At 36.3% G+C, this 13,307-nt stretch overlaps 1 protein-coding gene across 1 annotated transcript in view; it reads left to right on the top strand.

Annotated features, from left to right (window-relative positions):
- The window catches only part of LOC141292637 (5-hydroxytryptamine receptor 4-like), a 32,020-nt gene extending 22,783 nt beyond the window's left edge, over positions 1-9,237 (top strand). Inside the window, exon 6 of the mRNA XM_073824671.1 lies at positions 6,532-9,237. Within this exon, the coding sequence (XP_073680772.1) occupies positions 6,532-6,625 (94 nt within the window). The 3' untranslated portion in view covers positions 6,626-9,237. The remainder of the gene's footprint in view (positions 1-6,531) is intronic.
- The last annotated feature ends 4,070 nt before the right edge of the window (positions 9,238-13,307 follow it).

Here is a 13,307-nt window from a genome sequence, read left to right as displayed (position 1 = left end):
TCTGTCGACCCACAGAGTTTCTATTTTCTGTTGGGAGATTAATAACAGTTAGCGCTGATTGCAGAGTGCTAACTGCAAAATTATTTAAAGATTTCTTTTTTATTAGAACTAAAACATCTGGTCAGCAATACAATTTGAAGGGATAGTTTACCAAAAAATGGAAAATTACTTACCTTCAAGTTGTTCCAAACCTGTATGAATTTCTTTTTTCTGTTAAAGGATTGGTTCTTTTCCAGAATAAAAATTTCCTGATAATTTACTCACCCCCATGTCATCCAAGATGTTCATGTCTTTGTTTCTTCAGTCAAAAAGAATTAAGGTTTTTGAGGAAAATATTCCAGGATTTTTCTCTATATAGTGGGCTTTAATGGGGATCAGCGGGTCGAAAGTCCAGATTGCAGTTTCAATGTAGTTTCAAAGGGCTCTACACAATCCCAGCCAAGGAATAAGGGTCTTATCTAGCAAAACGATTGGTCATTTTCTGATAAAATACAAATTTATATATTTTTTAACCACAAATGCTTGTCTTGCACTAGCTCGACTTCACACATTATGTAATCACGCAGGTGTGGCATAGGAGGAAGTACTGACCCAGTGTTTACAAAGCAAACATGCAAACAAAGTCAAACGCCCTTTACAAAGAAAGGTAAAACAACGATGTCGGATGATTTAGAAGTTGGAGGAGAAAATGAGATGGAGTTTTTTGCCCTACCCTACCTTTTTTGAACCAAAGCACACAGCCGAAGAACTAACCACATGTGACTTTTCCAACATGATTATGTAATGCGTGAAGACATGCATGCGCATCGCAGAGCTAGAGCAAGACGAGCATTTGTGGTTTAAAAGTATATATTTTACATTTTTTTTAGAAAATGACCAATTGTTTCACTAGATAAGAGCCTTATTTCTTGGCTTGGATCTGGTAAAGCCCTTACACCAGTGGTTCTCAATCCTGGTCCTGGGGGACCCCTGCTCTGCACATTTTGCATGTCTCCCTTATTTAACACACCTGATTGAGATCATCAGCTCATTAGTAGAGATCCATTAACTGAACTAACAAGCTGAAGATCTCAATCAGGTGTGTTAAATAAGGGAGACATGCAAAATGTGCAGAGCAGGGGTCCCCCAGGACCAGGATTGAGAACCACTGCCTTACACGATCCAAGCTGCATTGAATTTGGACCTTTAATCCGTTGGTTCCCATTGAAGTCCACTATCCTGGAATGTTTTCCTCAAAAACTGTCTAGTTACCAACATTCTTCAAAATATCATCTTTTGTGTTCGACAGAAGAAATCCATACAGGTTTGGAACAACATGAGGGTGAGTTAATTTTCATTTTTGGGTGATCTGTCCCTTTAAAATTTCACTGTGTGTCTTAAAGGATTAGTTCATTTCCAGAACAAAAATGTACAGATAATGTACTCACGCCGTTGTCATCCAAGATGTTCATGCTTTTCTTTCTTCAGTCGTAAAGAAATTCCGTTTTTTGAGGAAAACATTTCAGGAATTTTCTCCATATAGTGGACTTCGATGGTGCCCGCGAGTTTGAATGTCCAAAATGCAGTTTAAATGCAGCTTCAAAGGGCTCTAAATGATCCAAGCCAAGAAATAAGAGTCTTAGACGATAGGTCATTTTCTAAAAAAATTTTTGTATACTTTTTAACCTCAAATGCTCGTCTTGTTTACCTCTGCAATGTGCATGCATACTCTGTGTAATCTGGGTCAATACAGTTAGGGTAGGTTGAAAAACTCCCATCTCATTTTCTCCTCCAACTTTAAAATCGTGCAACATCGCTGCAGAAGTACCGACCCAGTGTTTACAAAGTAAACATGCAAAGAAGGTCAAACGCCCTTTACAAAAAAGGTAAAACAGCGATGTAGGACAATTTTGAAGCTGGAGGAGAAAATTAGATTTTTCGATAAACCCTAACTGATTTTTCGATAAACCCTAACCCAGATTACACAGAGTATGCATACGCATGGCAAATGACTGATTATTTTGCTAGATAAGACCCTTATTCTTCGGCTGGGATCGTTTAGAGCCCTTTGAAGCTGCATTTAAACTGCATTTTGGAAGTTCAAACTTGAGGGCACCATTGAAGTCCACTATATGGAGAAAAAAACTTAATTTCTTTACGACTGAAGAAAGAAAGGCATGAACATCTTGGATGACAAGGGGGTGAGTACATTATCTGTAAATTTTAAGAAGTTCCCAGAATTTTAGAAAAATTAAACATTTTAATACATTACCCACCCCTTTATGTACATAATGTACAAATAACAAACCTGCTACACAGAGTTACAAGGCATTCTTTGAGTAAAAACTAACATGGTTTTAATTTCTGACAGTTGATTTGATAAGAATAATTTGATTAGATTTCACTCTGACATTCAAGGGTAATCACATTTTATTCTGGGCAGCAGAAGCGAACTCATTTACTTCTTAGAAATCTTATTCTTCACTGATTCATTTGCTTTGTAAAAGAATGTTGATTTATGATTAATTTGCTTATTGCATTGTACAACTACCAAACCTTGGATTGATGTGGTATTTATGGAAGCCTTTTCCGCCACTTTGCAGTTCATATCTCACAATTCAGACTTTTATTCATAATTGTGAGATATAAAATCAGAATTCTGACATTTTCAGAGTTTACATCTCGCAATTTGTTTTGAAGGTTTTTCCACTATGGGTTAAACAGTAAAAAAGGTAATTTTGACTTTATATCTTGTAATTCTGAGTTTATGTCTAGCATTTCTGACATTTTTTCTCCAAATTATGAGAAAAAAAGTCAGTATTGTGAATTGTATGGTCCTTACTGGTGCTTCTGTTGTGTTCACTATAAACTATTTTTGTATAAAACAATTCTCCTATTGTTTACAATGGAAAAAATTGCAATAAAACAACATGAGGGTGAGCGTGCAATGACAGAATAAAAATTTTTGGGCAGTAAGCTGAGATGTAAAATCTTGCATCCATTTTTAAAAAGGAAGGAAAGCCAGTCGGAGAGATGAGAAAGTGATGAGGAACTTAGTGAGTTTGTGGCTTGTGTGACAGTCAGGCTGAGAATTCCTCAGTCTTACCCTGCCGACCCTCAGCCAAGATTCACTTGAGTGCAACTCACATGAGTCAATCACTCTATACTCCCCCAGCATACTTGAACCCAAGACACATTCTTTCAGCTGTTTCGCTCCACCAAACAGCTGTTGTTGTGCTGTATCATGGTTAAATGAACAACATGCTGAGGAAAGAACCCTGTGGAGCCCTATTCATGCAGGACAAACGGGATGTGACACTCACGCCATCCGTGCTGAAGAGTTTTGTAGTGCTCAGCTTAAACGCACTATAATGTGTGACTGGGTAGATGTGTAAAAAGTGCAAAGTCTCATTCTAAGACGTTCTGCAGTGAGCTCAGGTTCGCTGAAATCTACTGTAGTGCTGAGATAATGCAGATCAAGTGCTAGTTTTAGAGTTTATGCCTCACATTCTGCTCCTTCATGATGATGGTTTCTTTTTTAACATTAAGCACCAGCTACAGTCATTCAAACTGAGATGTAGGAAGAGTATGAAAAGTGGAAGGGACACATAATAAACTTAGTTTGGCTTAATAATAAAAGACGATGGAACATTTGCCTAGTAGTTGCACACAGTGCCAGAAATGACCATTTTTAGCTTTTAAATGCAGTTTGAGAAGTGAAAGCAACACACTTACTTCTGTTTCTAGTTTTGAGCATTAGCTTAATAAATCAATTACTGGTATGGAATATAAACAGGTGGACAGCATACAACATACTTAGGCCCAACTATTAATGATTATAATAAATGTAGTTTTCATCCAAAACTTCTAATAGGGTCAATTTAGCTGAATTGTTTTATGTTTTGCTATTACAGAACACTTACACTGCTACTAAAATGTTTTTTCTAGGTCTATTTTAATAAAATACAGTAGAAACGTGATCTGTTACAGTTTTTTACAGATGCTAGGACACATTTCTAAATACTTAGGTCACTTTTGCAAAACTCTTCACACAATTCTCCTAACCGACTTTCAGCTTGGCAAAGCAGTTAATTTCACATTCAAAATGCACTACAACTACCAAAACACTTTATTCAGGTCTCAAATAAACTCATTCTTCCAGAACACTAGCAAAGGTTGACAGCCGACAAACACACTTTTTCACCCACAAAACAATGGCCTAAAAAACACTAACAACATGTAGCATTACACAGTGTTTTCTTGTGTAAAACAAGGACACATCTCTGTTTTTAATTGCAATATATATTGTTTAGAACTGCAATATATGTTACTGGAATGAATCAGGCATGATGCAGAATTCGTCAATATTTTATGTTGTTTATTTATTTTTAAGTAATTCCAAAATACAAGAATTTGTATACACCATCCACTGATACAGATACAATAGTAATGCTAATCTACTGCATTTTTAGATTTGAAATATGTTTCAATAAAATATTGCTGTTGAATTTTGCTGTCTTATTCAGTTTTGCATTATGTTGTTTTGAACATAAGTTTAACAGTTTTGAAAACAGTATGTAAGCATGTGCAAAATGTCTTGTACGTACAAAGATTTTTGGCAGTTGTTGTGTCTGAGTGAGAAAAGAATTCATGAAATTTGAGAGATGTAGTCATTGAATGCATTTTGTGCCAAAACAATGATAACTGATCCTCAGTTTAGCCCACATAGACTTCTGTTGTGCTCACTGTGTGAAGAGTTTTGCAAAAGTGACCTAAGTATTGAGAAATGTGTCCTAGCGTCTGTAAAAAACTGTAATACAATTGAATAAAATAATTGTTTTCTATTTTTATGTATTTTAAATATAAATTACTCCTGTAATGGCAAAACTGAATTTTCAGTGTCACGTGACCCTTCAAATATCATTCAAATATGTTATTCTGGTGCTCAAGAAACATTTATCATTATTATTAATGTTGCAAATGTCTTTCTTTGATAGAAAAAAATATTTGTTTGATGGAAAAAAACATAAAAAACAGCATTTATTTGAAATGGGTATCTTTTGTGGTTTGTTTACTATCATTTTTATTAAATTTATTGTGTCCCTGCTGAATAAAAGTATTAATTTCTTAAAAATATATATATATAATGCAACGGAGACTTTCGAAAACACTGCAGACCCCGTTTTAGCTTAAAAACTCCAGGGTTTACACTAGTGCATTTTCATTATAAAACAGTGTTTTAAATTAAAACAATCCTCGTCTACACTGGCATTTTCACTGCGTTTCAGAAACTATCTCCGTCTGCACTACACAACCGAAAACCCTTGTCACCCTATGGCTGCATACGTCATCAAGAATGTCTTATTTAAAAGAATTAACTGTAATAAAATTTACTTTTATTCCTTGGGGTGTAAAAATACTGTAATTTCTTCTTTTTACTTTGCAATTTAACAGTTACTTTTCTTAAATGAGATGCAACAAATGAGCGTGATGTCATTGTTTACACAGGAGTCAAGGATACGCAGAGTGTTCGCCATCATTTTTAAAAGTCTCTGTTTTAGTCCATTTACACTGGGGCAACGTTTACACTAGTGCGTTTTCGTTTTAAAACGCATAACTTTTGCTACAGTTTAGCCTGTCATTTACACTACTCTGGCATTTTTCACCCTCGAAAGTTTTTGAAAGTTTCCGGTTTTGAGGATCGAAAGCACTGGAGTAGTGTAAACAACATGGCAAAACCGCAGCAAAAGTAAACGTAGCCTTAAAGTCAAGATTTAATCTATGACAATAAACTTGTCCATTTAAATTAGGTTGCATTATAGATTTATTCAGAATGGACACATTAAAGAGTTTTCCTTCCTGCTCTTAAATAGTTAAAAAATCACGCAAACGCGGGAATTGAAATGCACGTGTCTTATCGAATACCCGGTTATTTTAAATTTGGAACCGGTTCTCGATACCCAACCCTATATGTGACACTGGAAATTCAGTTTTGCCATTAAAAGAGTAAATTACATTTAAAATATTTAAAAATGGAAAACAATTATTTAACTAAATTGTAATAAAAGATCACAGTTTCTACTGTATTTTAAAATACAGACCTAGAAAAATAGACTTAGGTAAATCGACCGTATTAGAAGTTTTGGATGAAAACTACAATTATTATAATTAACAGATGTCATCTAAATAGCAACTGTAACACAGAACTGAGCATTGTGAAAGTTTTCTGTTTGACTCTCTTAATGGATTAATGGATGTGCACCATAATTGTGCAAAAACTCTTCAATAAGGTTTAATTAGATGTTAATGGATGTCTAAATTTGGTCAGAGGAATGCTTATCTGTGATTGACGTTCATGGTTTGCTTGAAGTTTTTTATAAAACCATTAAGAGAGATCCTTTGAAACCACACTTTCTCAAAAGCTAAAACAAACATAAGAACAGCTAAGAAGTGTACTGACGGATTGAACCCATTAAGGATGTGTATTTTAGCTAAGAATCTGTCTTAAGCAAGCAGAATGTAATTGTATGTTTTCTGTTTTTCTTTCTTCAGATTGTCATTTCTTCAAAACCGACGGTACAGTGACAATTCCAACCGATTTCTGTCATGCGAGCTGGAATCTCAGGAGTCTGTTGGAGCATCATAGCTAAGAGTTGCAGACCGCGGAGAACATACAGACAACTGCCTACATGGGAAATATGTGTCAAATCACGAGACTTCATTGCCATTTACTTTTGATGATAAGTAACAAAAAAGATTGTTTTTAGGCCTATTTGGCAGAACTTCTACATTATGTAAGAATGACGTTAGCATGCAGGTATTTTATCAGACAGCCTAAAATCATAAATGCAACCAGATAAAATGTCCAGGAAAGTTCGAAGAGATAGGTGAAGTTTGAAAAAGCACTACAAAGAAAAAATAAGGTACACGTCAAAGGAATAGTTCACCAAAAAATTAAAATTGCTGAGCATTTATTCACCCTCAGGTCCTCCAAGAAGACCATCATTTGCTCACTGGATCGTCTGCAGTGAATGGGTGCCGTAAGCTAATAAAAAAACTTCACAATAATCGTCCATAATGTTTATATTTCATAATAACGCTGGAAAAGACCCATCCCCTGTTCCCCTCTCACATCAAAATCCACCAACATGTTTGTTTAGAAAAAAGTGACTTGTAAAAAGTAATAGAGGACTTGTATTTTAGCCCAGGGGTGTCAAATTTGTTCCTGGAGGACCATTGGTCTGCAGAATTTAGCTCCAAGCCTAATTCAACACATCTAAACCAGCTAATCAGGATCTTCAGGATCTTTCCAGACATCTGTTTTGGAGCTGGTTACATTCTGCGGGACATCTGCCCTCCAGGACCAGAGTTTGACACTTGTTCTTCTGACAGTTTGGAGTTAAAAACATCTTAAAAATGGATTTGTTTCTTACCACTATGCAGCATTTCACTTAACAAGATGTTAATTGATGGACTGGAGTTGTGTGGATTACTTGTGAATAGTTGTGATGTTTTTATCAGCTGTTTGGACTCTCATTCTGACGGCACCCGTTCATTAGTTACAAAGTTTTTGGGATTGACAAACGCATTTACTTACAAGTGTGAGTCTCGAAATGTCCTGCGTCTCGAAAAGAGGGTTTGCACTTGCGTCACGGTTTGGTCAGTTACCCAGATGCGTGGCCCTGTTGGAGGTACTCTGATGTAAACAACAGCATTGATTGCATGGATAATGTACTTCTGAATATGTTGTTCTGCTACTTTATGCTGTCTAAACCATAGAAAAAAATGTGTGGACGCTGCTAAATCAAATAGAAAAGGACTTAGTAAGCAGGAAAGGCGCAATAGTTTGACAAACTCAAGTTAATATGTGGTAAAGATACATACCAGCAGTATTAATTAAGATATTAGCCTAATATTTAACCTACCTGACCTGAAATAATAAGAACAAACACAAATGTAGTCAATACTCTTGCCCTGGAAAATCCTGGTTCAGTTTGGCCAACCACAAATGCCTTTTGTTCCTCAGACAGTTTTTGCACTGTTCTTCTTGATTTATCACTTTTGGCAGTCTGTAGTACTCCAAATGTTTTCCCAGTCCGACCGATTAGTACAGCCCAAAACATGACAATAATTGACCATTTTCAGGAGCAATAATCAGCAAAATATGCGAGTTTTGTTCGGTTCAGTGGCAAGTTGGCCAATTGCTGACGCGTCGTGAAAACACTATATTCCTTAACAGTAACCATAAAGAAAGTGACCAAGTAATATTAAACATGATCCATAGAACTGAAAGACTTATAACTTAGGACAAGAGTCCAATCGAGGCGCGAGTTTATCCGTCAAATCTTCATTAACCGACAGCAGCAGCTTTGATATTTGGGTGGAGAGCGGAGGATTGGAGTGGCGCGAAGAACAAATCTGATGGAGGCGCCTCCGGTGAAGAAAAACTGACTGGATATAACGTTAAAACTTTCAGAAGACAGAAGGCTAATTTCTCCTCACTGTAAGTTACCGTAACCACACGCAAAACTCGATAGAAACGCAACAGAAGATAGTATATCTTTGACTGTATGTGACAGAAAAAGTTATCCAGTCCTGTTCCGTTAAAAGTGTAAGTTCGGTTACAGAATGCGGTTGTCACGCCCGTAAACAACCGTACTACGTTTGAACGTAACTGTAGTATCAAGGACTCAAATACAGGACAGACAACCGACGATCGTGGCCGTCATGTAGGCTAATACTAAATTACTCGAAATCTGTTCAGATGAAGAAACAAACTCATCTTTATCGTAGATGGCCTGATGGTGAGTCCATTTTCATCAAATATTAGTTTTTGGGTGAGCTATTCCTCATTTTTCAAGCTATGGGGTTGTCAACTTGCTGCTTCTCATTTATGTTGTCGTTTTCATCTTTCAAGTTAGGAGGAACATTTCTGCTTCAGCTGTAAAGGCTAACAATGACAAATATATACTGCTCTGCAGGCTTGTCATTTAAGCATGTGATTATTCTTGCATCCATTGAACCTCAACTGCTCATTTTTTCAGACTAAGGAAGTTGATACTCCCTCTTTATTCATCAACGTATTTATGTTGTACATGTACAGTTTTGACTTCTGTGAAAAGAAGCAGTGGCTTGTCACTGTGTGACATTTGTACTTTTATTGTATCACTGTGTAATCAAACTTAATTTAATGTACAGTGTATCTGGACAATGGATCTGAAAAAAAAAAACTGTTGTCAAAGTTTCATAAAACTATATAAAAACTCCATTACATAAATGCTGCAGTTTGATTGATGTGCCATTGTTCTTTCCATTGTCCTCCAGACAGCTAGATGGAGGTTCCTAGGAGACAGCTAAATGCTGAAATATTTTAATTGTATAATGCTTCATATGGCCTTGAAAGCATTAGCTTGATCAGGCCATTACATTGTTTTGCCCAAATGAGCCAATTACATGTCGAGGCATCAAGTGCCACTCAAAAATTCAAACTCGACCATCAAAGATCTAAATTACTATCCATTTGGGAAACAAATGTGAAGACGATTTCAAACGTGAAGTTTTAGAGCAGCTATTCCAGCATGAGGCCACACAACAGATGTTTTATGCTCTGCCAGAGACAATCAACCTGACAAAACCTAATAATACAAAGATCTCTGAAGTACTGTTTTGACGTCCACTCACAATACACATTACTTTTCAAAGGTTTGAGGTCAGTAAAATTATTTAACGTCTCTTAGGACAACCAAGACAGCATTTTTGTTCAAAGATAGAGTAAAAACAGTATTGTGAAATTGTATTCCCATCTAAAACAGCTGTTTTCTATTTTAATACATTTTAAAATATCATTTATGTAATGACAGTCATTAGTTTTCAGTGTCACATGATCCTTCAGAAATCATTCTAATATGCTGATTTGATGCTCGATTAAAAAAGTTAACTTGCAGAATAAAAACGTGATGTAGGCAAACCTTGTGTTCACAAAGCGAACGTACAAAGAAAGTCAAATGTACTTTACAAAAAAAGGTAAAACGATGTCGGAAGACAATGAAGTTGAAAGAGCCCCTACCTTGTTGCCAAGTCTGCAATGAATGGACTTGGAATTGGGATGCATTAACACTGTGTCTGCAGGTTTAAGTGACCCCAACAACGTGATAATAATCCCATGGAATATAATTTTTTTTTAGGGGATCCCAACCAAAAAACATGTATTTTATGTATTTATTTCACAGCTGGAATCGTGTAGAGCCCTTTGAAGCTGCATTGCAACTGCTATTTGGACCTTTAACCCATTGGCCACCATTGAAATCCACCATATGGAGAAAAATCCTGAAATGTTTTTCTCCAAAAACCTTAATTTCTTTGTGACATGAACATCTTAGATGACATGAGTAAATTATCAGGCAATTTTTAATCTGTAAGAGAACTAATCCTTTGATGCATCCTTTCTTTCTTCTTACTGACCTCAAACTTTTAAGCAGTAGTGTGTAGTCACGATTCCTAGTGATTCAGGAACTGTGTACTGTAGTCTATAAAATAAATAAGCCAAATTAGAAATGTATAAAGAAGCATTTTATTAAAAGTGCTGTACATACATAAGAAAAATGACTGACCTTTTATATGCTAATATATACATAGTCTTACTAGGCAAGTAAATAATGACATAAAAATAAAGCAGAATAAAAACGTATGTAATTGTGGCTTTTAAAACAAACAAAACAAGTCTTTGGAAAGTCACTGCACTGGTAGTGAAAAGTAAACAAGACAAACACCTGAGAAGAGTTGTACCCCATACAGTCTCAATCCTGACATTATTATTTGTGACCTAAACCTGATAAAAAAATAAATAATAAAAAAAGTTCAATCAAAGCATTTCTTTAACGGTGGAATTGAGAAAAGCATCGGTGTTGGCTTTCTTGGAGAGCTCGCTCTGTAATAGGAAACAAGATAAAACATGTCAACACATCTTTACTAACTGAACACTGAATTATTATTATGTGTGGGCCTTAAAATGTTAATGATCTCCCTCAGAGGAATTAGCGGTCACAAATGAGCATCGTTCTTATCGCTGATGTTCCATTAATATACATCCGGGGAAGTGCTGAGTGATTGGGCTTACGGTAAAGGCAGAGTAGCTCATTGGAGCTGGTTTCTTGTCACTGTTGAACTCCTGCAGCGGCACGCGTAGGCTAGAGCTGGCCTCTGTAGTTTTGGTCCTCTGTTGGACCAAAGACAAAAACACACAAAAATTAAGAAACATCACTGATCTTTAACATTAAGACAAATACAGATGCAACAGTTCCATCTAGTGTTAGCATTTGGAAACTCTCTAGTTTAACACTGAATTTATGTCTAACCACAATCTGTTTTGTTCTGATCGCAAGCCAAAGGCTTTGATCAGAGAGTTGAATTGAGATTGAAATGCCCCAGGCAGATGGTTTTAACCTTGGCAGAGAGTTGAGGTCTTCCTGGCACACACAAAAATGTGGTGGATGAGCTGCCGCTGCTGCTGCTTGCGCTACTGGTGCTGCTCACGGTGGCAGTGCGAGGTGCCAACATATTAGGCGTCTGAAACAATTGGAAGATTATGTGTTTTGATAAAATGCTTGTTTTTGCACATCCATGCTTAGGGAGAAAACAGATACCTTTTTAATTTTGTTGGGGGTGGGGGTGGTATATGTTGATCCGAGAGGTCTCTTTGTGGGAGTTTTAAACTGAGAAGTTTCGGTTTTCTTTGTCATCTGAAAGACAAAGTTTAGTAAAATAAATATCTAAGTATGTAAATGCTTCAAGGAAACATACAGGGGTCCCTCTATAATACAAAACACAGCATCTGATATTCTGCGGATGCTTATGAACATGTAAAATACATTTAATATTCTATGGTTTGAATTAAAACCTAAGGGAGTATCACTTGAGTGCAGTTGATGACGCTTTGAAGTAACGCTTGGGTGACCAAGAATATTTCAATATATAAATAAGCTTTCCTTTATTGGCTGCATCCTTTTTTTCTTTTCTTGCATCCTTTCCTCTTATGAGTGGAGCTAAGATGCAAGGAAAGTAAACAAGGGTGCACAAATGAGATGAGAAGCACCCAGTGAATCTCACCCGTTCATTCTTCTCCTTGTCTTTCTGCAAGCGATGCTCTTCCCACTGGGTGGAGATGTAATCCATGATCCTTTGACCCTGCACAAGAAAGGAAGTCCCCTGATTCTTTTCCCAAACTTCCACACGGCTTTTTAACTCCTCTTCCAGCTGTTTGTGTAGAAATACACAGGCAAATTGACATTATAACCACACAACCACAAATTGTTTACAGTAGGAATAATTCACTCAAGTTACAAAACAAAATTAGTGACATTTTTTCATCCAATGTAAAATTGTAATATTGTCTCGTTTTACTGGAATATTAAATTATGATCTTAAAGGGATAGTTCACCCAAAAATAAAAAATTCTGCCATTAATTACTTTTATTCCATTTATCTTTGGAACACAAATCAAGATAGTTAAGTAAGTTAGGCCATCGAATATAGTCCATCTGACATCAGTGGTTTAACCTTAATTTCATGAAGCTACGAGAATACTTTGTGCGCAAAAGAAAGAAAGAAAATTACTTTATAGCTGCAAGAGGCGATTACTGGCGTTCAAGCGCTTTAAGGCATTTAAGCACGTGTGTGTGTGTGTGTGTGTGTGTGTGTGTGTGTGTGTGTGTGTGTGTGTGTGTGTATGTGTATAAGACATTACATATTATTTAGCAAGCCTGTGACCACCTAAATCAATGTTTTGGTCGGGCCCCTTTTCTAAATGACCCCGTTATAGCTTTCCTAAGGGTAAACTTAAATTTTTTTTGATAATTATTAACCTAAAGAGTCCAGAGAATTGTACTGCAATGTTTTTTTCCAGATTGAGCCAAAAAAACCTATGACTAGTTCACAAAAGTTTATTTTCTCAATCATTCAACCAACAGTTTGATTGACAGCTGTGGTTCTAGAGACAAAGTTGTTCAGAATGAGGAGTTCTATTGTATGATATGAATATTGTGCAAAAAACTGCACAATATACCATCATTTGCGCCCTTGGAAAATGCAATATTGCCCCCCAGTGGCCGATTTCTTTCAAATTTCTCACAGACATTTAGGGCCATTAATAAAATAGGCCTGTCGAGATTCGTTACGATTGACTTCTGTTAATCTTGTAATAAGTTAATAAATAAGTAGGTAATAAGTTAATCGGCCAACGGCGGCCATGTTTTTTGAGATACGCAAACATCCTTATACGTTCAAATGTCCAAGACTGTGCGTACCATTTTCATGTCAATAGGACAAGTGTG

This window comes from Garra rufa, chromosome 19 (genome assembly GCF_049309525.1).
Source record: "Garra rufa chromosome 19, GarRuf1.0, whole genome shotgun sequence".
NCBI lineage: Eukaryota > Metazoa > Chordata > Actinopteri > Cypriniformes > Cyprinidae > Garra > Garra rufa.
Note: the sequence above shows the minus strand (reverse complement) of the source record. Positions and strands in the feature narration are given on the sequence as shown.